At 40.4% G+C, this 27,312-nt stretch overlaps 1 protein-coding gene across 1 annotated transcript; it reads left to right on the top strand.

Annotated features, from left to right (window-relative positions):
• The first annotated feature begins 2,980 nt into the window (after nt 1–2,980).
• On the top strand, nt 2,981–23,376 carry slc2a1b (solute carrier family 2 member 1b). The gene is made up of 10 exons (XM_030091624.1): nt 2,981–3,395; nt 13,821–13,916; nt 17,731–17,891; nt 18,091–18,331; nt 18,453–18,615; nt 18,791–18,978; nt 19,104–19,208; nt 19,460–19,561; nt 19,661–19,864; nt 21,057–23,376. Exons 1-10 carry the CDS (start codon nt 3,381–3,383, stop codon nt 21,255–21,257), a joined length of 1,476 nt encoding a protein of 491 aa, XP_029947484.1. The 5' UTR covers nt 2,981–3,380; the 3' UTR covers nt 21,258–23,376.
• Nucleotides 23,377–27,312: the final 3,936 nt, after the last annotated feature.

Here is a 27,312-nt window from a genome sequence, read left to right on the forward strand (position 1 = left end):
ATGTCCCTTTTTTGTTTTTGTTGCTGAATCAAACTGAACTGTAGCTTCTTGTGACTGGCATCCTGGGCGTTTGATTTTCTGTACAATACCATCCTTCAGAACAGCAGCTCTTTGTTCCACAAAAAAATGTCTGTTATTGTTTTCATTAGGCTTTCAAAGGATTTGCAGGTTAAAATCAAATGGTAGCAAACAATGTGCCGGTTTTTTTTTTTTAAATTGTCGCCATGCTGCTGATGTACGATGAATGACCTTTCTGCCTCCTTCATTTTCCCAATTCATCACTAACATCCTTCCACCTGATGTGTAAATGACATCTCTTCATCTTCTTGTTGACTGGGGGATTTCAGTTTAGTACTCCACCTTGTTCAGCACATTTGATAAAGATATGAGAGCATTTCAGTTCAAGTGCAAAAGTATTTATTTTTTGTCATTGTTGCTTTTTTTTCTTTTTTTTTTTTTTACAAAAAAGAAAACATGAACATGGAGATTGCGAGACACATTGTAGTGACCCTTTTCTTTGTCACAATATTCTGAGAGCAGACATTGAGAAAACAGGCCGTGTATTTATGTTTCAACCTTTTCCTTGGTTATTATTTTCCCAAGGCTACAAAGGTAGACGGCGAAATACAGAGGAAACAAATTTTGGCAAAATCAACTTCATTGCTTTCAGGCACTGTGCAAACACATGCTTTTCCTTTTGCGTGGTCATTATTATTTTCCTATTTTTTAAATTATTTTCTATTTTTTTACCAGCACTCAGACCGGACACCTCTCCTCAATAGCAAACAAAAGGTAGAGCCAAGTTTTCATTTTTCTATTTGTTTTCCTAAACCTTTGGTAACAAACATGCCAGACCCCAACAGCAGGGTCGAATGAAGGGCAGACGGGTCATTTCACAAAGGTGAGGAAAGTGTATGAACTCATGGTTAGACTGAAGGCGTGCACAGACTGTGGCAACATCCTGGAAACAATTTAACATATTGTAACATCAGGAGTGACTACACATCACAGCGTGTTTAGTTTGAAAGTTATTATCTTTTATTGAGGCATTAGATGAAACCATGTGGCGTGCCAGAGAGGTAAATACAAAACACATCATGATATTTGAATTTTAACAAACAAGCTACACAAATACACCTTTACAGATACACACCTCAAAAACTGTGACACCCACGTTCATCAGAACCACACATCATAATGCTGTGTATGTTATCAGCCGGTTGACAAACTGACTCATCCAAACTGGACACCACCACCTGAGGTCCTTCACCTTACCCAACCTGAACTGGATGAGGAGGAGTGGATGTGGTCGTTAATAATTTATTGGTGACAGGTGTCTTTTTACAGCACTGTCCTCTTAGTTTTAGTCACATACATTTCACATAGTGGTTTGGTTCCTGATCACATGATATTGTTTTACTGCAAGACAGCTGAATAATTTCATCAATCGATCAGACAGTCACTTTTCAAAATATTAGCTACAGCTTAACAATGTTAAACAGTCAGGTGAGAGTAATGGACTGAGATTATTGAACTGTGTCTGAAGATCTGAGGGCTGTACTACTTATTGACATTTTTAAACCAAATAACCAGTTTTTTTAAAATGTGTCTATCATTTAAATTTGATGTCACAAATTATTTCTGGTACATCATAATTATGTACTAATCTCTATATTCCATTCTATTACCTTGCTTCTATAACTGATATATTCGTGCATTTTTGGAGCTATATATTGTGTTTTAACTTATTTGTATTGGTAAATTATTGATATTTTAAACCTATTTTATTGGAATATTAACCATTTTATCGAAATGATTCTCTATTGTGAGTTGTGGACCATCTCCGGAGTTTCACTGTAGCTTTATACAGCACGATAGCTTTTCCACAGTTCCCACTTTTTTCACTTTTTTCTGATTAAATTATGATGGCAAAATGTCATGCTCTCAATAACTCACCATATGGAGCTTTACAGTGAATGTATATTTTTTCGTTTTGTGCTGGAAGTGGAATCAATAAATGCGCTTAATGAAGAAAGGTCATATAGTGGCAATATATAGTGACATATCCATATGCAAGTTGAATTTCAGCATTATGAGTGACTCAGTTAATAATAATTCTGAATAGTTGATTTTGTGAGTGAATCAACATGCTGATTGAGGGTTGTGGATATATATATATATATATATATATATATATATATATATATATATATATATATATATATATATATATATATATATATATATATATCATGATGCATTTGCTCTCAGCTGCTCAGTGCTGTGATTCAGCTGTTTCAGATGGAGCACTTTTATTTGTTTTAATTAAATTGCTATGCAGTTAACCAATTATCAGTTGAGTGAACATACTGGCTAACTTCCTATATCCTCTTGTTTCTTCCAAACTAAGAATAATTATTTCATTACAGCAAAAAGGAGATGAAACAGCATCTGTATAAGACAATGAAATCCGTGCAGCTTGTGCAGGACTTTTTTAAAATGTGAAATTGCTGACAAAGCATCACACTTGAGCTTTGAAGTTCTCATTCACTGACAGAAGCACTGATGTGTGGATTCATCTTGGCGAATCACCTCATGCTGTATCAGTGTAAAACTAACAATGCACAAGACTGATGGATTGCAACCACTGAATGTGAATTTGTATTGGTGCTGAAGAAGCCATCACAGCGGACAATGGGTAAAACTTCACTTTCAAGTACTAAAGTGAATGCACAGTGAATGGTTAAATATGAATAATACAGAGTAAAAAGCAATACTGTGGAGTAAATTCAACATATTCGCCAGAGGTCAGTGGACCTCCTCCTCCTTCTCCTCTTCCTCCTGCTCCTCCTCCTCCCCCTCTGCTCGTCTGCGTTTTGGGACACCAAACAGTCATTGGCTGCGCTGAAGGACGGGCCTCCGGCTCTGGGACACACCCCGCAAAAAAAAATTGCGTCAGCTACGATATATTAACTGTAACGCGCCTCACGTCCCACACGAGCAGTTTCCATAGGCTGGACGTGCAGCGTTACATATCCAGAAAGGCTGCGCACATCCACGACGTGCCGACGTGACGCCGCTGACAAGACTGACGACGCCACGCACGAGCGAGCGGAGCACAGTCCTCATCCGGCTTATTTTATTTATTTATTTTTTATTAGTTGTTGTTGTTTTGTTTTTTTTCAAGTGAAAGAACCTTGTTAAGACTAAAGTAAGAAAACTTTAGTGAAGTGTGTGTTTCTCAAAGGGGAACAAACTCCTGAAGATGAGCCTTTTCTGAAGGAAACCAGCGGGACCACCAGAGGAAGTTCTCCCATCGCCACAAAAGAAGCTCCAACAAAAGGTTTCACACTTCAAGAGCCCCGAACACCGCAGCGGCCATGGACTCTGGAAAGGTATTTATATTATAGAATTACAGGAGTGTTTCTGTCCTGTTAGACCTGTCCTGCCGCCGATGCTGTCAGTGAGCCGCCGGTTCAGTGGGTTCACGCTGCCTCTTTTTTTTTTTTTTATCGGCGAGGCGCGTTCAGCGAAAACGCAGCTAAAAATCGCGGTCGCAATTCTGCCCATAACACCCCAAACACTCAAAAGTTGCTTTCTAGCTCACTTCCTCACGTGTTGGTGTCGATTCGTGCACCTCGCATCGTTTTATCTGCAACCCACCATGCGTGTTTACACACCACTGTTTGGATCGATACGGCTTCAATCTCCTAGTGGGAATAAAAGTTTAACGGGGTGTATTGTATGTCGGCGTCCTGTTGTAGGTTTCAGTGTTTTGGCTTTGTCGTGTCTCCCGCCTTGTATTCATGCGTGTGTTTCGGGATGTGATGCGGCATTGTGTCACTGCTGGCTCTTGTTAAGGTGGTCTTTCCAGGGAAAAAGCTCTGACTCAAGTTTTACTAAACCCTCCCGTTATTCCATTTAAAACACCTAAATACAATAAAGCAACCGAATTTTTTATATATGCTCTCATATTTTCATACTTAAAATAGGAAAACTAAACCCTGTGAATTACTTCAAGACTGTTTTTGTTCCAGAAACATTTCAAAATAAGGAATTTTGAAAGAAAGAATGCTACTTGGATTTAAAAAAATAAATAAATCATGCACTGCTAACTACTATTGTGCTGAATAACAGTTCTAAAAGGAAATATAGTAAATTTTCTTGATTTTATGTCCATCAAGTATATAACCAAACATTTAAGTTGGTGTGATGAGTATGAAGCAGCTCATGTTTACAATTCTCACATAAAGGATCCAGCACCCCCCCCCCCCCCCCCCCTTTATCCAGCACTGCTTCAAATAAATTATTATAGTTGGCTTTTAGATTACTATAAGAAAATGCAGAAATTTCCAAATATGGTCATTTGCCTGATTAAGGGTGAACTGAAGGAAACTTGAACAGAATTATGAAGGTTTAAAATCATTCAGTTAAAAACTGATATGTAACAAACAACATTGCAACATTTATTTGTTTTATTTTTTAATGAATTACTCTGAAATAAACAGCAGTTTGTGGTTTTAATATTTACCAGCATGTTTACCAGTTTTATCTTCCGATAGACTAAGACAAAATATTCTTAAATACTTCCATCAAATCTCTTGGTATTGGACTTGATATGGACTTTTTTTTATTATCCTGAATGTTTGGAGTTTCATCAGTTTGTTTATTGACTAAGTCATTGTAAAGTGGATATCCATCTCACAAGAAGCACATATTTGGCATTTTGCTGAACAAACAACTTATGAGACATGGAAATTTAGTGACATTGCTTGTTCAATCAACTTTAAAGTCAGACTGTTATTCAGAATGAAACAGAAAATCCTCTGCAAGCGGACGCTTTTGTGGTTATAGTAACCCAGTAGCATCATTGAATTTTAATAACAAAGTTCTTTGTTGAGGAAGTGAACGCGACTTATCTGTAGCCTGATAATAGTGTCGCCATCGTGTTGTGTCTTTTATTTACTGTTTTCAAGCAGTACAGTGAGACGCGTATGCAAAAGAATTTCGCTCCCCTTCCTCTTCGAACTATTATCAGTGATGTGAGAGCAGCTGAAGAAAGTAGAGCAGCTCGGGACGGCTCAGTTTGACATGGTGGCCTTAAAGTGCTGCCCTCGCTGCTGCTGCTGCTGCTGCTGTTCTGTTTTTCCATGCTATTTTTCACCATGTCCTGAGTTGGCCTGTCAGACAGTGAGGTGGGCTGTCAACGATGGGAATAGTTCTCAATGTTCCCATTTCCCACCACGACACCAGCAGAGCATATTTCTAGTGAGAGTGAAAGCCCACCGAGCCAATGCACGGTTGCCAACCGTGGGGAATTAAACCCTGAGCCACCCTTTAGCCCGGTTGCGCACTGCCCTTTGTGTTTTGTTGCGCCCAGCGGTGCTGAGCTGTTTGCTTGTGCGTCTCTGCCGTTTTGCACCGGCTAATCGAATTCTCGTGGTCAGGATTTTCATACCTGGTCAGTACTTAATACTGCATAGTTTTGTGCAGATGAATTGCAAAAAGTAGGTGTGCTTTGGTTATTCGAGAGCAGATGAACTGATTGCACTGCAAGAGACAGTTTGATTCCGAAGTGTTCTGATATCAGTTTTATTTAATGTGCCTGCATTGCATGCGCAGCTATTGTTTCACAAAGGTGTGGTCCAGTTAGTCTCACAATAGACTTAGATGAGAGTCATGGGCTCAATATTTGTTAAAGTACAAATTCAAAAAGTTTTTTCTTTAATCATGATATGCAGTACTTTAAAAACACTCCTGCTAACTGAGTGCACCCCCCTACCCGTCTTTGATGGCATAATTCCCAAATGCCAAGTTTATTTTGGAGTCTAAACTTTACTCAGTCCTAAAAAACAAAACAAAACAAAAATGTAATTACTGTAAAGCTTACAGATGACCTGCTCTGTTTTGATGGAGACCCTTAAAGTCGTAACACCTGACAGCCTCAACCGCAGGCATTTTGATTGGGAGTATGGAGCCTCACATTCTACAGCATTAACTGCATCCTCTTAATTCCTCTCAGTCCTCTGCCCTTCAGTTATCCGCCAACTCCCGCCTTCTTGAAGACAGTCCAATACTGTACTTCACTTTAATGTGCATGACTACCTTCCCTCAATATGTCTTATCACATCGCTGTCAGCCTTCTTGTAATGAGTCTTAATGAGGCTTTGCTACAGATTAAGAAATCGGGGAGGATTTTAATTGAGATGAATGGAGAAGCAAGAGTGCATGTTTGATTTGCTTTTAGTGGCGTACATCTTAATTGGATGATTTCCTCCTCTGTCTTGTTCAACGCTGCTGCTGGACTACAGTCTACCTCTGGGTTTATTGTTAAGCTGAACTCTAATTTGAAAAGTGACATCAAAAGAATAGCTTGTTTTAGGGTTAGTGTTGTCTCTGCACATGTTAGCACACAAAGTCACAGACAGTGCTGCAGATACAGTCTTGTTCCTTCTGCTGAATAGTGTGTCTCACACACAAACAATACGGAACTGAGTCTTGGAAGTGAATCAGACTTCCTCCAGTTTTTTCAATTTATGAACCGCTTTTTATTTAATTACAACCTTCCGCCTTTCATCTAGTAATGAAAAAAGTTCATCTTAGCCATTGAAGCATGTCTTTTGATACGTTAAAAACTTAAAAATGTAGATTTTCATGATACAACATATTTTACAACTTTTGAACTTCTACTTTCTATCACAAATCTCAAAAGACCTCTTTTTTGATTCCTTCTATTTGAATCACATTGAGTCAGTTGATATCTAAATAATTAAATGCTGATTATTGTTACCAAATTCAACATCTGTTCATTCCTCCCTTTTTATATAATGATAATAAAAAAAAGATAAAGAAAAACCCTGTTACGTTCTCCGTTCACTCTATTATGGAGTCAGACTTTGCACTCGCTGTGGATTCTTGTGAGTCTGTCATCACAGTCCTATTGTCTGGAGTGACTAGACAAACTTGGCAGTAAACAGAACACACCTAAAAATACGCTTTATCTGATCTCTCGGTCTTTGTTTTCCCTGACACACGAGACACTGAAGCACCTCAAGTTGTGTTTGCTAACAGCATGGAATTATCCTACAAGTGAAATGTAAATCAATATTAGGCCAAACATAAACAATGAAACACACAAACACAATTAACCATTTCGTTGTCCACTTTCTGGCCTGAAGTGAAACAATAGAAAGCACCAGTCACTCGATCCTCTCCTCTGTCCCATCCCGCTTTAGCACGTTAATCAGGTGGTCAAACATTCTGGGTTTCTCGTCCCCGTGAAGACTGGTAGTCGACACCCTGTAAAGACAGCTCACTTCATTCTTTATCTCATTGTCTCGCTCATGAGCCAAAGTGCACGGCCTTAGGCGAGGGCTTTTCACCATGCTCAGCCCCCTCCTCACCACAATAGCACAGACTCTGAGGGTATTTCATCCGAAATAATTATTAACAATAGAAGAATTCGAGAACCAGTACAGGATTGAAATCAATTTAAAACACAACCCTGTTAATGTTGCAGTTAACTTGTCCAGCATTGTTGCGAAGGTTACTGATTTCTGTAAGGAAGATTTTCAGACACACACTGTCCTTGTAAGGCTTTATGTTTCAGTTTTTCACAGTAAATGTTTTACTTAAAAGCCACAAAAAAAAAAAAAAAAAAAAACTAAAGCGGAGTTCAAACATTTCACGACATTCACATCAATACATCTGATGATTCACTTGCTGCAGAAGCAGCGCTCCTAAAAGGTCAAAGCATACACAATGTAACTGTGGGGAGCGTCCTCTCGGAGCAGGATGTGTTGTCACGATGAGGAGGCTGTCGGGGGAGGGCTTCCCCGCTGCTCAGTAAGCTGAGACTGAGGCGGTGACGTGAGGAGGGACGTGACGGCAGCAGCGTAGGCCAGCCTCATGGATCTGCCTCACAGGAACAAGGAGGAACCAAAACCAGCCAAACTACTGCCTCATTTAGCGTTTAGGTATTCTTTTCTGACTCACAAACTAAGAAAAACGAAAAAAGACTGGTTTTGTGGCTTTTACAGAGCGTCAAACTGCACAAGAATTTGTGACTTTTCTGAGTTGAAATAGTTTGTCCTTTGTATTTAGTCCATATCACAGTAGAATTAACTCTACACTTACAGAGCACCAATGCATTTATGTGGCATCCTTAATTAGCTGCTACTTTCCATTATGAAACTTTAATGAATAGCAATGGCATTTTTTTCAACTATAAATCTAGTTAATTGAAGTGGTTTACTTGAGTTGAGTAACATTTTTATTACAGGACTTGTTGGTCGCTGTAGTCACGATGCAAACAGATGTTAATCTCTTCCACCGCCAGAGATCTACCGATGATGGAATTTTTTTTACATTTTTTTTTTTTAATGACATTGCCGATGGGCTGTACTTTACTTCACAGAGATGTTTGCAGTACTTTAGTCCTGTTTTTAATCTTATTTTCTTGAACAAATGAATGCCCTCGTTTTTTAAAGAATCTGTATCACCAGTGCATAATGGCATTTGATTAAAGTAAAAGCAGATCTACAAGGAGAAATGCAGTTTAGTTTCTACATGCTTCCATTGGTGTATAAACATCTATGATAGATTTTAGTGTTTTTGCTGCCCCTTGAACCTCACAGGTCTACATAAGTAGTGGGTCCTTTTATGGAGCCTGCTGTGTTGTGTTGACTGTTTTCTGAAGGAATGCAGAGCACACAAAACAAATGCTCACTGTAGAGGGCTTGAATGCAGAGTTCAAAGTTTAGCCTGCCTGTAATCTCACTAATTCTCAGACTTTATTCTTCATATGCTTTTGCTTTTTGTATTAATAGATGCATTTTACTCAACAGAGTCATTGCAAGATGTGAAAAGGTTCAGCTCTTCAATAGTTAACAAGAGAGGATCCAGAATATGTTTTGACCTTATACTTAAACACTGTTTGGCTGTTGACTCAGTGGTTTATATTTGCTGTTGCTCACATCCCATTTCGAATAAAACTTCCCTACCTTCTCAGTCATTTCCCCATTATGCTATATTGTCAAGATATCAGTTTCAAAAGTCTCTGTGACCCAGAAAAAAAAGACACTATGACTGAAAGGAGGGAAGTGGTGTGTGAGCATTTACACATTAGCTCATGTTCAATAATGAAGAAACATTGACTTTTTTTTCCATGCAGCATCAGTGTCCTGCTTTACTTTTCACATGCAAAAACCAAGATTTGCATGCAACCATTCAGGCAACGTTCAGATAATTTTCTGGGGGGGAGGTGGCGATGTATTAGATACAGCTTCCTTGTTACTCTGAACGTGTTGGCCAAACTTGTTCCTTGGAAGGGACATTTCGGCCTGAGTCATAACTGCACGGTTTAAAGAGAAAGATAATTTCAGCACCGCAGAAGGCATTGTATCAGCTTCTGAGATTTGGAAAACCATATAAAGCGCAATGTCCAATCACTGGTTGCATTGTTGGGATGTGAAAAACTTCAGTGCTCCAAATGAAAACTATGACATTTGAACGTTTCACAGTATTTTGCACCAGTAGGCTTCACTAAAAATAGCACATTTTTGATTTTACAGTTATTCAGTTTTAAAAATTCAACTTTCTGGTTTGGATTTGTTTTTGTTGTTAGAGTTGTTATTTGATCATTTTGTAGGTTTGACCTACTTAGCAGTCTAACGACAAGCTTATATAAGTTAACACGTATGTTAAATGCCAAAGAGAACCTGCAGTCGTTGGTTAGTTAAAGCCTGAACAAACCAATGTGCTAAACATTATCTAAAAGTACATGTAGGTCTCTTCAGCTCGATGCCAGACAGTTGTTAATGAGCAGCTAAGCCAACAAACACTATAAACCTAATTTGGAAATGTAAACACAGCCAAACACTGCTGATATGTTGAACATGAGTGCGAGCTAAATTAGGTTTATCGACAGAGAGGCTGCAGTGGGATGGTTACTGGCAGTGCTTCAAGTTTACGATCAAATAGTTTTTTTGGGTGTGACTTTTATTGTTCCTCCAGTGAGGAAGTCACGTATTATGCTGCCCTTCTTGTTTACTCACATACAGAACAGTAATAAAATCATCTACGAGTTTTTTTCCAGTGGAATAACAATGCAAGATGTTATGACGGTGAAATGGGTCAGTGGTACAGCGCACACTGTGACAGCGTAAATATATTTGCGCTCTAAAATTAGACCCATTTACGCAAAAGATTTGCATATTCACCTTTTTAAGAAAGCCTTAGGTGTTTTGTACATTTTTTAAATACAAATAAATATTTGCACCCTGAAGCCAGGACTGGGGAATGTAGGTTAAAGGTAAGATGCGGTTATCATTCCACTGCAACACACACTGATGTCCCAACCATTTGCAGCTGGATTTAAACATCCATGCTCAAAGGAGTTTTGTTTGCAACTAATTCCGGCTATTCCCGAAGGAAACAGAGTCCAGAGATGACTTCTCCCACCGGGGGAATGACAGGATTTCACTGTTTATATTGAAAAACAGCTGGTAGATCGCTGCAACCTCATGTGGTTTTTCTTGCGTAACAGCTTCTGGATCTCATCCGTTCTGGTTGGTCTTATTGGCATCATTGCTAATTTAAAGCCACTTCCCACAAAACCAAACAGAGTGTAAGTATACTCCATGTGTGTTTACATACTGGTTCTGAACATCCCCTGTTATGGACTTGATGACCCTCCACACTCGAGATCCTATTGGTTCAGAAGCGAAGGTGGGTCTGCCAGGCCTGTAACCAGGCCTGTTTTACAGTGAGCTGAGATGAAGTAACACACTCCAGAAACACACATAAGTATTTTCTTTATCCTCATCAGCCCAGGGAGGAGCTTCTTATGAAGGGACATAGCCAGACAGCTGTCTTTATTAAAGTGGCCGTTGGCAGTTTCTATTGAACAGGGACATTTTCAATCCTTTTTAAATGGTTCCTTAAGTCCATGCTCCTGATGAAACCTGCTGGGGCTGTTTTGATTCCTCATGCTTTGGAAAGCATCATGTAAATTCCAGACAATCAGCCCAAGGGTGGAAGAGAAACTTTGAGATGGAATAATTACTTTAAGTGGCTTCAATGATCCTTAGTATATGAAAGGTGAAGCTGTTTTCCCATCAGCTCAACAGTAAGGCTTTCTTTCTTTCAAGTAGTTCTCCTTTTTTTGGAAAATGTCAATTCAGAGGCTGTTTACAGACATTAGGTAAACAGACATTAGTTAAGAGTGAAAAAGTGCTTTCAGATTTAATGCTTTTCTCTAGACATGCCCACAGTGGACCAAGCTCTTTGCAACTCTCTACTAGTCATAGCTTTAAACAGTTCTAAATACTGCTATATTATAACAGATTAGGGATTTTTACAAACTTAAAGAATCCACATTTTATTTGTACTCTTAATATTATTGAAATTATTCGGACTCTTTCAGATCTCCTACAAACATACGGCACTTAAAGAAGGACCTTAAGCCTTTTAATTTTTTCTTTTAATTCAACCATGTTTGGAAGAAGACTGGACAGACTGGTTTGACTGAACCATTCTTTGTGACTTGAACCAGGAACAGCAAAGGTCAGAGCCACAGGAAAAAAAACTATCATCTGTTCAAACTAAACGCGAAGTGAGCTCTGGCAAATCTTGTTTTCTGTAGAATTTGGCATCAACAGTGTGAGCTGCCTGTTTGGTGTTAGCAGTCCGAGCCGACAGTGGTGGCGGGGAATGTTTGCTGGGCACATTTTCCCCCTCTTAGTGCCAATTAGTCATTGTTCGCCCAAGGCAGAGTACCATTGACCGTACGCATTCTTCCATGGACAGCTTGGCTACTTCCAGATAAAAAGCATTTCGAGCCAGTTTAATGAATGTGACAAAAACTTCAGTGACCTCTTGAGCCGCGTTGTCTGAAGTCAGTGGAACATCTCAAAGATGAATGAGAAATTCACAGTAATACACCATGTACAGGGCAAGCAAGGTACATTGGTATGTGGTTGCGTGATTAGTGTCTGTTGGATGCAAAATTTCTCAACATATTTTTGTTTCAGTGTCGGGAATAGGAGGAAGCCAGACAGACTTCAGGCTGACCTTTTGCTTTTTTTTTTCTCCTTCCATCATCTGTAAAATCAGACCCCACTTGCACTTCTTGAAAAGACACCTGAGATGATCTTTGATTTGCAGAGAGTCGTTCTAGCTGTCGAGTTTCTGTGCCTGTTTTAAGAGAAAGAGGCGACGACCAACCTTGTGAAGGCTTTTGTTGCCATAATATGAGGAAACTATCTGGTGTGAATCACAGGACTCAAGGAAAAACTTTAATAATCCAGACAACATGGCTTGCTGTGAGATATGAAAGATTGAATTGGTAAACCTCTACATTGTCTTTCATATGACGCACACAATGTTAACGTGTTGACAATACGTGGTTATGTAATGTACTTCTTGCGTAATGTAAAAAAAAATCTTTGAATTGTTCTTTGTCAGACGCTCAATCTTAGCTAGATATACCACCAGTATGAGTAACAATGGTATTTGCTTATATGGACATAGATAAAAAGACTATTAAAACAAACATATATGAAGAACATATAGAGAGTAGATAATAGCTGGAGGCAATTCTCTTCCTGTGTGAGGGGAGGAAACAAGACAGCCAAATGCTCTGCACCGGCTTATTAACTTTTTGGTATGAGGAAAATCTGTTCTAATCTACCTGGCTCTGCTGAGATCAAGCCTAAAATGAACTTTGTAATAACAGTATGTGGAACCCAGACAAAAACAGGAGTCGACCTGGGACCATCCTGGACCTGTGTTATGGGGTGAGCTTACTCAGTTAACTGGATCGCTCCAGCGGGACCCCCTGAGGTCCAAAAACATTCATTGATGCCTGAGCCAAGTTCCACTGTTGAAAACACACCACTCGGTCATTAGTTATTTTAAAGTGTGTTTCACTGTTGTTTTATTTTGTATCGTCTTACAAAAAATGTGATGTTCTTATGTCAGAGTATTTCTTTCCATTTTGCTAACTTTATCTACAGGATTCCCTATTTACCCCCCAGATTATCTCAGAGTTTAGAAGTTGGCAGGTTTTAAATGTTTCCAGAAACATTACAGGTACAAGAAGATGGGGCTAAAGGTAAAGTCGGATTGGCCATATTTCATGTAAAGCGGGCTGATTGATGTTCTCTCAAGAAATAAACAGGTGTTAACAGAAGTAACACAGCTGCTCTTCAGTGGACACTTGGGCTAATGCAGAAACTAACAGTTGAATGTTTGAACAGGACACATCAAGACTCTACAACAGCTTCGACATTCAGCCAAAGCAATGAGACACAAACCTACAGAAACTTAAGTGATATAACAATTTCATATTAGTAATTTCTGTAATCGAGCATTTTCAAGCTGTTTTAATGCATTTCAACTACATTTGCCATCCATTATTAGGATCTTGTCGGGATGACAATATATTAGCTCATCAAAGAGTGCGTTAACGCTACAAGTAAAGCAACACACACACACACACACACACACACACACACACACACACACACACACACACACACACACACACACACACAAAACACAGGCTAATACTGGATCCATTGTGCTGAAAATTGGCACTAATTTCATTTCCAGTCCGTCAGTCGATATCTGTGGGAGCGTTCTGTCAAGGAAACTGTCGACCAGCTGGAAAGGTGATCCTCGTGTTGATCTGATTATTCACCCTCATCTCAACTGTTTGACACATGAATGTGTTTTTGTCTGCTTGGTAAAAGGATGAGTAACTGGTCGTACCCGTGGCACCACTGACTCATCTCCTTCCTCTGTTTGCTCTCTTGCAGCAAATAACCTTCCCGTTGTTGATGAGTGTTGGAACGGCTGTGATTGGCTCCCTGCAGTTTGGCTACAACACAGGTGTCATCAATGCCCCTCAGAAGGTAAGGAACACACTCGGTTGCAATGTAAACATGACGTTCATATCATGCTCATAGTTTGTTACGATTCATCTTGCTCACCAAAATGCAAAACCACTGGTTCTGTCAACGCATCCCAGAGCTCACAGCTTACAGAGAACTTGATAGAAAATGGAGAGTGTGGTGTAGAAGGTGAGATAATAATAGCTGCATTCAGACCAGGTTCCAAGGACATCTGCATTGACAGACTGTACAAAGGAGTGTGTCTATGCCCAAAAATGGGCCTGTCCTGACCAGCAGCCGACCGGGAAACGCTCAGCCATGAAATGTGGAAGGCATCAAATGTAGGTAGACAGTCACCGATCCCCATAACGCGACAAGCTTATAGAAGAGCGGTTTCCTGACCCCCTGAAGAGTAAAGCTCCGGTGTTTATTAACAGACAGGTACAATAAAGAAACTCATTTCCTGGAGAATGTCCACATTGCATAGTGTGTTCATAACAACAGTGCGTGGGTCTGAACACGCCCTCTGGCCATACAACTGTCTGTCCACACATCACAGGTGTGTCGTGGCACAGAGCCCAGCTCCTTTTATTTACCTTTGGTATACAGCGAGGCCGCTGTGTGCTCAAGACTGACTTTCATTCCGATTTACAGCCACAGCTGTTTATGTCAGGAAAGCCTCTTTCTGTCAAAGCTAGCCTGGTCTTTGATGTTAGGGAAGATGCGCCTCCTCATTATGAGAAAAATAGTATAATACTTTTTCCTTTATCGTTTGATTTGTTGAGTTAATAGTTTTAGTGAAAAAATATAAAAAAACAAGAATGTGTAGAAAAAGACTTTAGTCTACCTCAGTTTACAGTGGCAAGGGGAGGATGAGGATGTTTTCATTTTGCTGAAGTGCTGCCTGCCATCACACTGTAAAGTGGGAATATGTAAAACATAAGCACGGGTTTAATTAGACATTCGTGAGGAAATATAATGTTCAGCATGAGAACTAGTCCGATTCTATTCACTTAAGGGTTACATCAGCCTGAAAAGAATAAAATCTTCAGATTTAAGGAACAACGTGACCATTTCTTTCTCCCCCGATCCACTGCGCATTGCTAAAATGTGTCCTTTGTGACCTGCACACGCTGTACATCACATTATGTAATCGTGCATTTTGCTTCAGGAACATGGCGGTTGGTGGTGGTGCAGCACACTCACAATAATATCAGCACGTGTTGGGTTTCATGCGCAGCCTTGTGAGTGGATCAGCGAGGGGCTGTGGACTTAGAGGGCGGGAGTGAATATGTGGTCTGTAACACAGTGGACTTGTGTGAACCTGCCCTCCCGACTCTCCCCTTCATAATCTCCAACCTGCGTCTCACACATATACACACATGCACACACACCGTCAAATTCAGATCTAAGCACATGGTTATGAGTTAAGAACTCGAAGCTGCTCAACTCGGGCCTTTAATCCTGTATTATGAGGGCTTCTGAGGTTAATTTTTCTAAAGCAGTCTTTTATCATGCAAAACTGCACTTTAGATTATCACCAGCACTTTTTTCCTGGTGCTTGTGTGTGTGTGTGAAGGCTGCAGCGATGCTGCCGATGGAGACGCAGGCCGTGCACTGATTAGATGTGCTATTTCAAGGGCCTTTCACGAACGCTGCCGCTGTTCGGCTTCTCCACGTCTGCCCAAACAACGCTTCTAACATTTAATTTATTAAAAGAAGTGCTAATGAAGCATTTATCTATGTTTTGCTCAAGTTCAAAGTAAATACTTTTTTTTCCCCCAATCATGTCAGGGTGTTCCTTTTGAAACTACACTTTTTTTTATACAACTTATCACATGCGTGTGTAATCTCAACTAATATGCATCTACATATTTTCAAAAATTCTTTGTAAAATAAACTTGTCATGGGCCCAAAAACCATAGGAAATACTTTTTATTTCTGAAGTGTTAGGCAAAGGTAAAGTCCTCACCTTGACGTGGACAGGCAGCCAGCTCTGACGCGTGCTACTTGCTGACGGTCGGGCGTCATATGAATAGGCAGCCTGTTACATTGTGTGTTTAGTCAGCTGGACTGTGCAATCTATTGGGAGTAAGACTGCAAGAGAGATTGCAAAACGTTAATAGTTAGTTTCAAGGCCATTAAACAATACACAGTTTGTTTAACTCACATATGATTTATTCATTAATTGTTTTGAAATCTAATAGAAAATAACTACCTTTAGTGACAAATACATACATTCGTCATCTTAATCTGCAGCTTTATTAGAGTTTTACAGAACATCTTAAAATATCCATCAGTTTCGGCATCATTGCTTGTGGAAAAGATTCAATTTTTTTCAGTGAGAGAACAACTGTTTGGAAAATTAGTGAAGTAATAGCTGAAAATGGTTCTACACTGTGCTAGTGGTTCAGACATTGAGTTAGATCATGACCCGGCACTGCTCCGTTATATTGTATGTGACGGCTCTTGTATATGTAGAAAGATAGAGTTGACTTCCTCTATAAAAAGCAGGTCTAAAGGGTAGATGTGATGAGATGAAGGTCAGGGGCGCACTACACTATAAGATAACATGCTTGGGATATCACCAGGCGAGGTCTTTTGAGTGTAAGTTGATAGTGGATATGGCCCGCACTCCGTGTTCAACAGTACCAGAACATCATTCCATACGTCTCCTGCTGCCATAAGAAAGTGTTTTACGACTGGCCCATAAGGACACTGCTGATCTTTGCATCCACATACCAGCGTTAAAGATCCAGAACACGAAGGCCTAACCTGCTGGGATCGCGTCCAAACAAATGTGTGTGATATTTCATCAGTGCAGAGGCACCTGACAGGACCGGGTTAGCACGAGACGGGGGTTGTGGCGATAGTGGTCAATGGTGATGCTGGTCAGAGGACATATTGGTTGCAGCTGAGGCGGTGACCTTTGTCCATCATGTGAGTCGTCACCATGACACACACATAAACAGGCGCCAGCAGTGCCGGATGAAACCCAGTCACCGACTCTGCTGAGAGTTTGTCAACACGGCCTGAGATGATGTGTCACAGGGGGAGGGGAAAGGAAACCTGACACTGAGCCGGTCAACTTCCTGGTCACCAGCAAGTACAACAGGCCTGCGCATGCTGCCACCATCTGGACCCACACAGTACTGACACAGTTCAGGCCAGCAAGAGGAAAACATGCAGCAAGTGATCTGATTCTGATGGGCTTATGTAACCGCAACGATCACATTACAATTTTGTAATCATGATTTTCTATTTTGAAACGAGAACATGGTCCTAATCCTTTTAACAGGGAGGGTGAAAATCTGCTTGTAAAGCGAGATCAGAACACACAGCCAGTACTGATAATTTACACCGACACAACTTAATGTGATCCAGTGCAGCAGCTTCTCTATAGGCTTTGCTTTTAAAAAGATAGCTAAGTTTAGTTTTCTTATAAATAATTAAGAAGTTTTTAATAATTCTTTAGGATACTTGTTGAAGTTGTTGTTGATGGAGGCTTATGATAAACCAGAAAAAGAAGCATGTTTTTGATCAGTGCTTGGTGGCATCATGTCACAGTGATGCTCCGTTTATATAAGATTAAGTTATGTAAAGAAATGTTTCCCCTTCTTGAAGAAAAACAATGATTCAATATGTAATTAAAATTTAACACATCAGTTCATTAAAAACATCTGTACCATCTGAAGCTAAACTGCTAAATATTACCTTTTCAAATGTATTTATAGCAGAGGTGCAGTTCTGGGTCTTGTTTACTGAATACAATGGCTTGTTTGTGTATTCTCTAGTCATTTGCATATTTATAACAAAGCATCTTTCTGTTTGGCAGGTTATTGAGAATTTCATCAATGAGACGTGGAATCAACGTTACAATGACCAAATCACCCCAGGCTCCCTCACGGCCATCTGGTCCATCTCCGTCGCCATCTTCTCTGTGGGAGGCATCTTTGGCTCCTTCTCTGTTGGACTGTTTGTCAACCGCCTGGGAAGGTACACAATCTACCGAAACCTTACAAATTCTGATGTACAACTGTACATTTCTTCTGGAAGAAACTAGAGTCAATCAATCAACCCTATTGTTTTGAAATGTCACGTTATCTTGTTTCACTGAGAGTCAAAGTGTTGGTGGGCTCTTTTTCTGAAATTAATGCTTTAAATGTAACTCCATCTTGCTGTTTGATTCTCACAGACGGAACTCAATGCTGATGGCGAACATCTTGGCCTTTATCGCAGCCGCTCTGATGGGATTTTCCAAAATGGCTTCCTCCTGGGAAATGCTGATCATCGGCCGGTTTGTGGTCGGGCTCTACTCTGGCCTCTCCACAGGATTTGTGCCCATGTACGTAGGTGAAGTGTCCCCAACCGCCCTGCGAGGAGCGCTGGGCACCCTGCACCAGCTGGGTATTGTCGTCGGCATCCTCATTGCACAGGTTGGTGCGCAGAAGCCATTTCTTTTCAGTTGCCATCATTTTGAAATCAGAGTACAGTGATGCCATGTTATAAACGCAGCAGTTGCAGCAGATGCTTCATCATTTTTTGGGTTGATTTCAGGTGTTTGGCTTGACGAGCATCATGGGTAATGATGACTTGTGGCCACTCCTATTGGGCTTCACCTTCATCCCAGCTGTAATCCAGTGCGCCCTACTGCCTCTGTGCCCTGAAAGCCCCCGATTCCTGCTCATCAACAAGAACGAAGAGAACAAGGCCAAGAGTGGTGCGTGCACAGCATGTGAACAGATGAGCAGAATAAGTACATTTTAGCTGAAGAAACGTTAATATGTAACCCAAGAAATAAGCGTTCAGTATGTATATGCTCAGAAAGACAGATGACATTAAAGCAGCTTGACAGACTGGAGCTATAAATGTGTTCTTTATCTTTTCCTCCCCAGTGTTGAAGAAGCTCCGGGGCACCACCGATGTGAGCTCTGACATGCAGGAGATGAAGGAGGAAAGCCGACAGATGATGAGGGAGAAGAAGGTGACCATCTTGGAGCTCTTCCGCTCGCCTCTCTACCGTCAGCCCCTCATCGTCGCCGTCATCCTGCAGCTCTCCCAGCAGCTGTCTGGAATCAACGCGGTGAGTCTCGAGAGCCGCATCCTCATCGTGTTGGCAGCTCCTCTGAAGATCATCACAGGCAGATGTGAAATAAATCCGTAATGGGAAGAGATTTTTGAATCGGCTGCGGTTGTTCTACTTTTCAGGTGTTTTACTACTCGACTCGAATATTTGAAAAAGCTGGAGTTGCCCAACCCGTCTACGCCACCATCGGGGCCGGAGCAGTCAACACAGCTTTCACCGTTGTGTCGGTAAGTACAGGAACGTTTGAACATTTCAGAACTGAATCATTACAATCAGCATCAAAAAGAAATCTGACTGTTCTAACGACATTTTATTTATTTCAAAATTGAACTTAACAGGCAAATACAGATTTCAAATTTTTATGTGATATTAGGTGCCAAAGCTATCGATTTGAAATGTTATTTTTCTTTTCACTTAGTCACACAGTCTCAAAGCAACATTACTGCAGTTGATTTGATTTTCTCCATTTCCTGTGCAGCTGTTTGTGGTAGAGCGTGCTGGACGCAGATCTTTGCACCTGCTGGGCCTGTTGGGAATGGCCGGAGCTGCTGTTCTGATGACTATTGCCTTAGCTCTGCTGGTAGGTGTATCATAAAAACACGATCCTCAATGTCTTATGACCTGCAAATGCCACGGCATCGGTTTTTACTCTTGTTTTCTTTGTCCCGTGTTTTTCCAGGAACAATACAAATGGATGTCGTATTTGAGCATCGTTGCCATTTTCGCCTTTGTGGCCTTCTTTGAGATCGGGCCGGGTCCCATCCCCTGGTTCATCGTGGCTGAGCTGTTCTCACAGGGCCCCAGGCCCTCAGCCATCGCTGTGGCTGGGTTCTCCAACTGGACGGCCAACTTCATCGTAGGAATGGGCTTCCAGTATGTGGAGGTGAGTTGGTTAAAATGGATGTAGGTTACTTCATTTTGTTTATGGTTAGATGGCCTTGCACTGGCAGTTTTTCTCATTATATAGTAAAAGTGTTGCACAAATATCCTGCAGTCACTGCGGTAGTTTTTTAACAATGGATTAAACATCTGCAGTTTTCATTGAAAGAATAAATGTCTTATAAATGTAGCGATAAGGTTGACTTTAAGCAGAAAGTGAAAAGAAAATTAGCATTAGGCACAATTAGGTTAAAATGACCCTCTGATTTTACAATGTGCCTAAAAGGATTGATAATAGATTGTTGTAAAATATCCAGAGTAGGATTTTCTTTTTGAAACCTCACTTTATGAAGCCGCAAAGTGTTGCAAACACATGAGACCAAAACTAACTGGAAGCGTCTCAGTGAGACCGTGGACATTTTCACACAGCTCTGAAAAGCAAATTTCACATTGCAATCATATCAGTGCATTCCCAGTATTATTTAGTAGTCGCATATCTTCAAGATGGCAGAAGCCAGATTTTGTTTATAATCCATGTTGAAGTCAGGTTTTTCAATTATATTGATATATTTGGAATATTTATGAGGTACTCATTCTTGATCTGTTTGTTGCTTTTTAGTAAACAAATCAGGACTGTAATTTCCGCAACAACCTCCCAGCTACATGTATCCACTAATAAACCTTCTTTTCTGGCATGACAAGTTGCTACATTTGTCACCACCTTCAAGTCTGAACTCCGGTTTATTCCTTTAACACAGACAGAACCCACACACAACTTATGAGTCACACTGCATTGAAGCAGCGGTTCTGATGCTGTCAAAGTTTGATTTGCACCATATTATATAAACCTGAAGCAGACTTGGAACTCAGAGTGGGTGTGTGCACACGTGTGTTTGGGCTCTCGGGTGGTCTGCAGCCTTTTTAGGAAGAAATCTGAGGGGATTTCAAGAAAATAATGTCGATCACCACGGCACTAGATGAGTGAAGGCATAGAGCTCCTTCATACTTAAAAGCTGTAAAACTTTAAAGGGAAGAATTGTAAGTACTGGAGGTTTCAGAGTCATCAGAGTTGAACTTGAAGTTGCACAAAAGCAAAGAAATGAGTGAACTAGATGCTCACTGTCAGATTGCTGGCAGCTGGAACGGGTTTGGATGCCACTAATAACCGTCTCCTTTTCTTTTGTGTGTCTTCACAGGAGCTGTGCGGCCCCTATGTGTTTGTCATCTTCACTGTGCTGCTGCTCATGTTCTTCATCTTCACTTACTTCAAAGTGCCAGAGACCAAGGGCCGGACATTTGACGAGATCGCGGCTGGCTTTCGCCAGACGGCTGCTCCGGGGGGAGAGAAGCACTCGCCGGAGGAGCTGAACAGCCTGGGAGCTGACTCTCAACTCTGAGCCGCAACCGTCTCCAAACTCTCCGATAAACTCTTTGTCAGACCGCCGGGGCGAGCGAGAAGGGTCTGCCGACTAGAAGTAGACAGATCCACTGGTAGAATAATGTTCACTCTGTCACCACATTTCGGGCGTCATCACCAAACGCAAACCAGACCCGTGTGACTCTCCGACATGACGCCCTCGACTGCTCCTCTCATGTCACACAAAGAAAGGAGAACCTGATGGGCACCGTGTCGCCTGGTGGATGTGGAGAGGGGAGTTGAGGATAGATGGGAAGAAGTTTTGAATTTTTTTTTAAAGATATCTTTTTAGGAAGGAAAAATGTGTGTCTGCATCACTCAAAACCAGCCTTTTCTTTTTTAAAATATAACTTTTTTCACTGAATATGTCACCGTTATGTGCTTTCACTCTGTTACAGCACAGTGAGTTTATTTTTATCTGGTGAAGGAGTGCTGTAACTGCACAAAAAAAAGTTCACTGTGCAAAAATGTTTTTTTTCTCCTGTTGATTATACTGTAATGCTGTATTACTGTAGACTTAGCACTGTAGATGCTGCACAGCTCAACTCTTTCTGTCCACCAGATGGGGCACTACAATTAAAAAAAGGTCTCAGTGCTCCACTGATGTACATCTACCTTTTATCAGAAAGTTACTGAGTACACAAACTGTGATAAATTGTTTTAGTATCCTTAATAAACTGTATTAGATTAGTGGTAGATTGCCTTAAATTATATAAATATATATATTTGTTACTTATTTTACTATTTTATTTGGGTTTTTTTTTTCCTTAGGGAAGCATTTTGTGCTTAAAATGTAATTTTCCCTCATATTTTTAGAAAACAAAACCACATCCAATTGAAATAATGACAAATACTTCTCCATTTGTGTAATTTCACTGTATTCCCTTCAGGTAAAATGAGGAACTGTATCTGGACTAAAATGCTGAACTCGCAAGTGCAGTTGAATGAATGAATAAATGATTTATTTAACCATGAGATGAGATTAGCATCCACTCACAGCCCATCGCCACAAATCCAAAAAAAAAAAAAACAGCCCGTCTCACAGAAATGGTGAAAACCTGAACTCTTGTGAGTTCAAGTGCCCACATGAAAGAATCAGTCCTCCTCAGCTGCTGGGCTTCTGGTCAGAGCGTTCTGATCTGCACTGAAAGCTTCTGTCTGTGGAGGATCCTCACTTTAAACCTGGTGAGATTACCTGCAGAGCTTCCAGATTCCAGCCTGATAACCTGTTCCTCCGTGACAAATACGGAGCATCTTCAGAAGAATGAAAGAAAAGGAAAAGAGAAAAGAAAAAAAAAAAAAACCACGAGGACCAAAATGAATGTCAGTCTATTTTTTTTCATTATCCTGAAAGCGCTCTTCACCGTTGGCGGGTCAAACGCTCAGTAGTCCTTGCACTTCATATTGTCTGTCATGTGTCCCAGGAGACGGAATCCTGTTGCAGAGCTGGAGGGTATTGTGCTGTATAATGTAGCTTTCTTTCTCTCGGTCTACTATTCTCCTCTCGAGCTCACTTTGCCTTGCTGCAAACGCTGCTGTCGATCACTGCTGTATCACTTGTTGAGTCTGTCCTCTCTCTACATGCCTTGTTTGAGGAAAGTTATCTTTTTAGTCGCACTTTATTGTTCACAGTGATATATCTCTGAAAAACACACTAAGGTGTTTTGTTCGTTTGTTGTTTTTTTTTTTTTCTGTACACAGTGTGGGATCTTTATAACTAAAGAGAGACTGAAGTACTGCTGATGGGTTACTTGATGCGTTGAAATGGAAATGTGTGCAAATTTATCAACTGTTTTAATCGATCAGGGTCTTGTGTGCACGCACGAATCAGTTGTGGATCATTTTGGATAGCATTCGTGGTGGGGATGAGCTCCGGCTCCAAACCCGTCATTGAAAACCTTTTTACCATTCCAGGATTGGTTGTCGGTTTTGTGTGTCATGGATCTTTACAGTGCAGAACTTATTTGATGGGCAGTCGTGTCCATTTCAGAAAGGCACTGGAGCATCAACTCTTTTTATAATGTTTGTAGTTTCACATGTCTTCACCAGCAAAAAGAAAGAAAAAAAAAACATTAATTGGCACCAAAACATGCACCTTTGCATATGAGCTGATGTCAAATATAGAAACTGTATTTTATGTACATACATTCACTATTCTGCCTGGGCATTGAATTCTTCATGTAGCCTGTAGCCTTTCAGCTCTCATGGCGCAGTTCGGTGGTCAAAACACACAGGATGGTGTAAATATTAACACACTCAAGCCTCCTTCACTCAGAGCTTTTAAAATATTTTACCTTTAGATGGTTCATTGTTAATAGATAACTTATTAACACCATATTATGTACATTTACAGGCATTTCTAGACTCCTCACGGACTTCTGTCGCCTTCTGATTGGATACTTTAAGATATTGTTGTGGCAAAATAATGCTATAATAATTTTATTTCTGAATTTACACATAAGGATTGTTTTTTTTTTCGGTAGAGTTTTCATGTTAGTGCACAGAGCATACTCTAATATTTGTAATAATAAAAAAAGACATCTGTGTGTATGGTATTGGAGTGCTCCCTCTGTTGGGAAAATACAAATTGTGATGGATGGTGCCATGAATGATTTAAAGGAAGAATAAAAGAAATCATGCATACAGACTTTAAGTTTCACGTGTTGAATTTGTAACTTGTGTGTAAATGAACTACAGAGTAAAAAGTTTTATACTACTTGCAAGCAGCTGGAGCGCTCTTGTAAACATAACTTTGACACATTAACCCCACTTCAAGTTTAATTGGCAGACATGCTTATTTACACGCCCAGCATGCATAGAGTGGGAGTAGCATTAATTTGCAGCTATCACACCTTTTCCTTCCCAGATTGATTTGCACAGAGACCTGAGGGAAATATCTGACTGCAGATGCTACATGTTGCGTTCGCTATCTTCACGATGCTATCTGACTGCTCCGTGATTTTTCTCAGGATAGTATCGAGTGTTTTTGTTGTTTCTTTATTTTTCCCCCAGGAAAACAGCCACCCATTGTGTCTGCCAGTAAATCAGTTCTGATTGAAATGGGAACATCTGAGTATCATACGTAGGAAGACAATCAGTGGTGCGAAGGTTGTTGCAAAAACATAATTCCGATACCAAATCTTTGATTTCATAACAGTTTTACAGTTACGGTGCTGAGATTTTTTAGATATTCAGTTTTTTCTAAAAGCTTGCTAAAGCAACAGGATGCATTATATTATATTATAGGTCTTTCAAATTCATTGCTGTTACGTTTCTTCCCGTTAAAAATCTTTTCTCTCTCTAGATATTTTTATCTTGATTATAGAGCATCTTCCTCTAACTAGCCACAGCTGATCGTAATGACTGACTCAGTCATTACATTGACCGGCAGAGACACAGTGCTGACAGCGCAGCCAATGTGTCACAACAGCATATGTGCACAATATCGAACAGCTTGCCTTGTATTTGATGGGCATTCTTGTCCATTTCAGAAAGTCACTGCAGTATCTGCTCCTTTTGTATGTTTGTGTAGTTTTCACACACAGTATCTCCACCAGCCACATTTGTTTTTATTGGCAACAAAACATCCTTATGTAGGCTTCTCCCACCCAGAATACCACAACTACCATCATCAGCAGCATCAGACTGAAACAATTCTCTAAACAAATCCACTTGCTTTACATTTCCAGTGACAGTAATGGGTTATTCCTTTGCACTTTTTTAGAGTTTCATTTTACATTGTTATATTCCTGATACTGTAAAAACAAGGTTCACAACAAGGTTTTCTGGCAGTTTTATAAAACAAACAGATCCGTGCATCCATCTCCTATGGCTTTATTGGCTGAAATCGATCCTTATTTATTAACTTATGCAACAAAAAAAAAAAAAAAAAAAAAAAAAAAAAGGATCAACTCTGGAAGAGAAGAAACTAAGGCACTGAATAAGTGTCTTTTGACTTGTGGAGAAAAGTCCAACAAGCCCAGGGTTGATTCAGGAGATCTCACACTGCAAGGCTAGAGTACTAACAGACATAAGGCACGTCTGCATTTTAGACAAACAAAACAAAAACAACCTTCCTGAGTGATCCAGGAAGGACATGCTGGTTAAATAAACTGAATCCATTAGTGAAAGTATATGGGAAACCAGACTTTAAGTAAATTTAAGCATTGACTAACAAAAACAGGGAACAAATATGATATATACCTATACGTGACTGAACAATGTGGTTCTTCAAACTCAAATTATTTTGTAACAATAAAATAAGATGTTTACCATGTGCTGCAGCAAAAAGCGAGTTACAGAGAACTATATTCAAACAAGTTTCCCCCGTAGAAAAAGGAATCGAAAAAGTGTGATGATTATCGACAACCCGACTGGCAGAGATGTGATTGCCGTGGCTTCAAAGAAATCTTTGAAGAAGGCATCACTCCACTGAATCTACAATTTCTTGCCTCCCTCAACAGCGTTCACCGCCGATGCCTCTTATCAGTGCATACAAATGAAAGGAGTCTGCAACCTGTTACACAACAATTACGACACCAGAACAGCAAAGTGTTTGGTTTATATAACCACCTTCTCCTGACACGGAGTTCGGTGAAGGGAAAATAAACTGTTTCTGACCTTCATACGCGACCTCAAGATGATTGAGATTATGGTTATCATTCCTCCAGACATGCTTGACTTCACTCATATCCTCCATGTGTCGATTAGGGGCAGAAGTATCATCACACATCTCCTTCTCTCCACTGACTTCTAAATCTCGGCATCTGAATCTGTTATTTTCCATTTAGCTGATGCACTTTATCTTCCGCCCACCTGCAAACATTCCAGTGTAATAGGTTGATACAGTTTGTGACATTTGAGGTTTAAATTGTTTGCAAAAAAAGAAAAAAAAAGAAAATCATTTTTATAGCAGAGAGCAAACGGGCAAAAAAACACACATATTGAAGTCCTACGCTCGGTTTCTGTGAATTTTAAACAATTCTCAAGGTCGCCGAGAGCCACGTACAGAGTAATGAGATACAGGAGAGGACCTGGCAAATGGAGGCATTTGAATATGTTTGATCATGTCCTGCCACACGAGCGTTTGTAGCCCAGACAGATAGTGAGAGAGGCAGAACCTCTGAGGTGGAACAAAGCAGAAACGCCCTCAGCACATGGGACCTGTGGTGCACCTTCCATATCGGCCCTGCTATTTATACATATAAAACCACCCCCTCCTTGACGGGCGGGATCAAACGGTTCAAAGGCATGTTTGCTGTTAAATATAACTGTGACGCTGCATCGAATCGTGTCCTGACATTATTGATTTTAGAGAGGGGAAAGAAGGGAGGGGCTGAAAATCCTCACAGAGGTGGGGAAAGATAAGCCGTACACAAGGTTGGCTGACCCTTATTAAAAAGCAAATTTACACAATTTCCACGGATTACCTCAGACTCATGCATGTGTAATTGTTATGACCACTGGAGCTTGCTTGTTTGATTGTCTTCTTTGTTACTTGATCCTGCAACACGCCTCAGTTCTGTGAAACAGATCATCCCTGCAGGTTTTAACTGATTAAAAACTGACAGTGAAAATTTTTCAGCTCCACTCACATTCCTAGAAACAAACCTGCTCTCACCTAATCTGCTACCTTGAATTCATGGAAATGGAAGTTTTGCGGTTTGAAAATCATCATCGGGCTTTAAAGCATTTGAGATATGCATTATGCAAGCGGCACGCTACAAAATCAATAGCATGCCCCTGTCGCTGATATTTTATACATTCACCATCTATCTAAAAAGCCACATACACGGTCCACAAGTCACTGACTCTCAGCTGTGTGAGATAAATGACGAGGATTTAACCAATGATGAAAATGAGGCTCACGGGAAATCGATCCGCGAATATAGATGAGTGCAGACATGTGTCAAGCGCAACGATTGTTGACTAAATCCTGACAGAGCATTTCAGAGCAGTCAGATTTAAAAAAAAAAAAAAGCATGGGCGCATGTCTCTGTGGAGCAGCGTCTCTGACCTCCCCGTGACCTCGAGGC

This window comes from Salarias fasciatus, chromosome 5, assembly GCF_902148845.1.
Source record: "Salarias fasciatus chromosome 5, fSalaFa1.1, whole genome shotgun sequence".
Taxonomy (NCBI): domain Eukaryota; kingdom Metazoa; phylum Chordata; class Actinopteri; order Blenniiformes; family Blenniidae; genus Salarias; species Salarias fasciatus.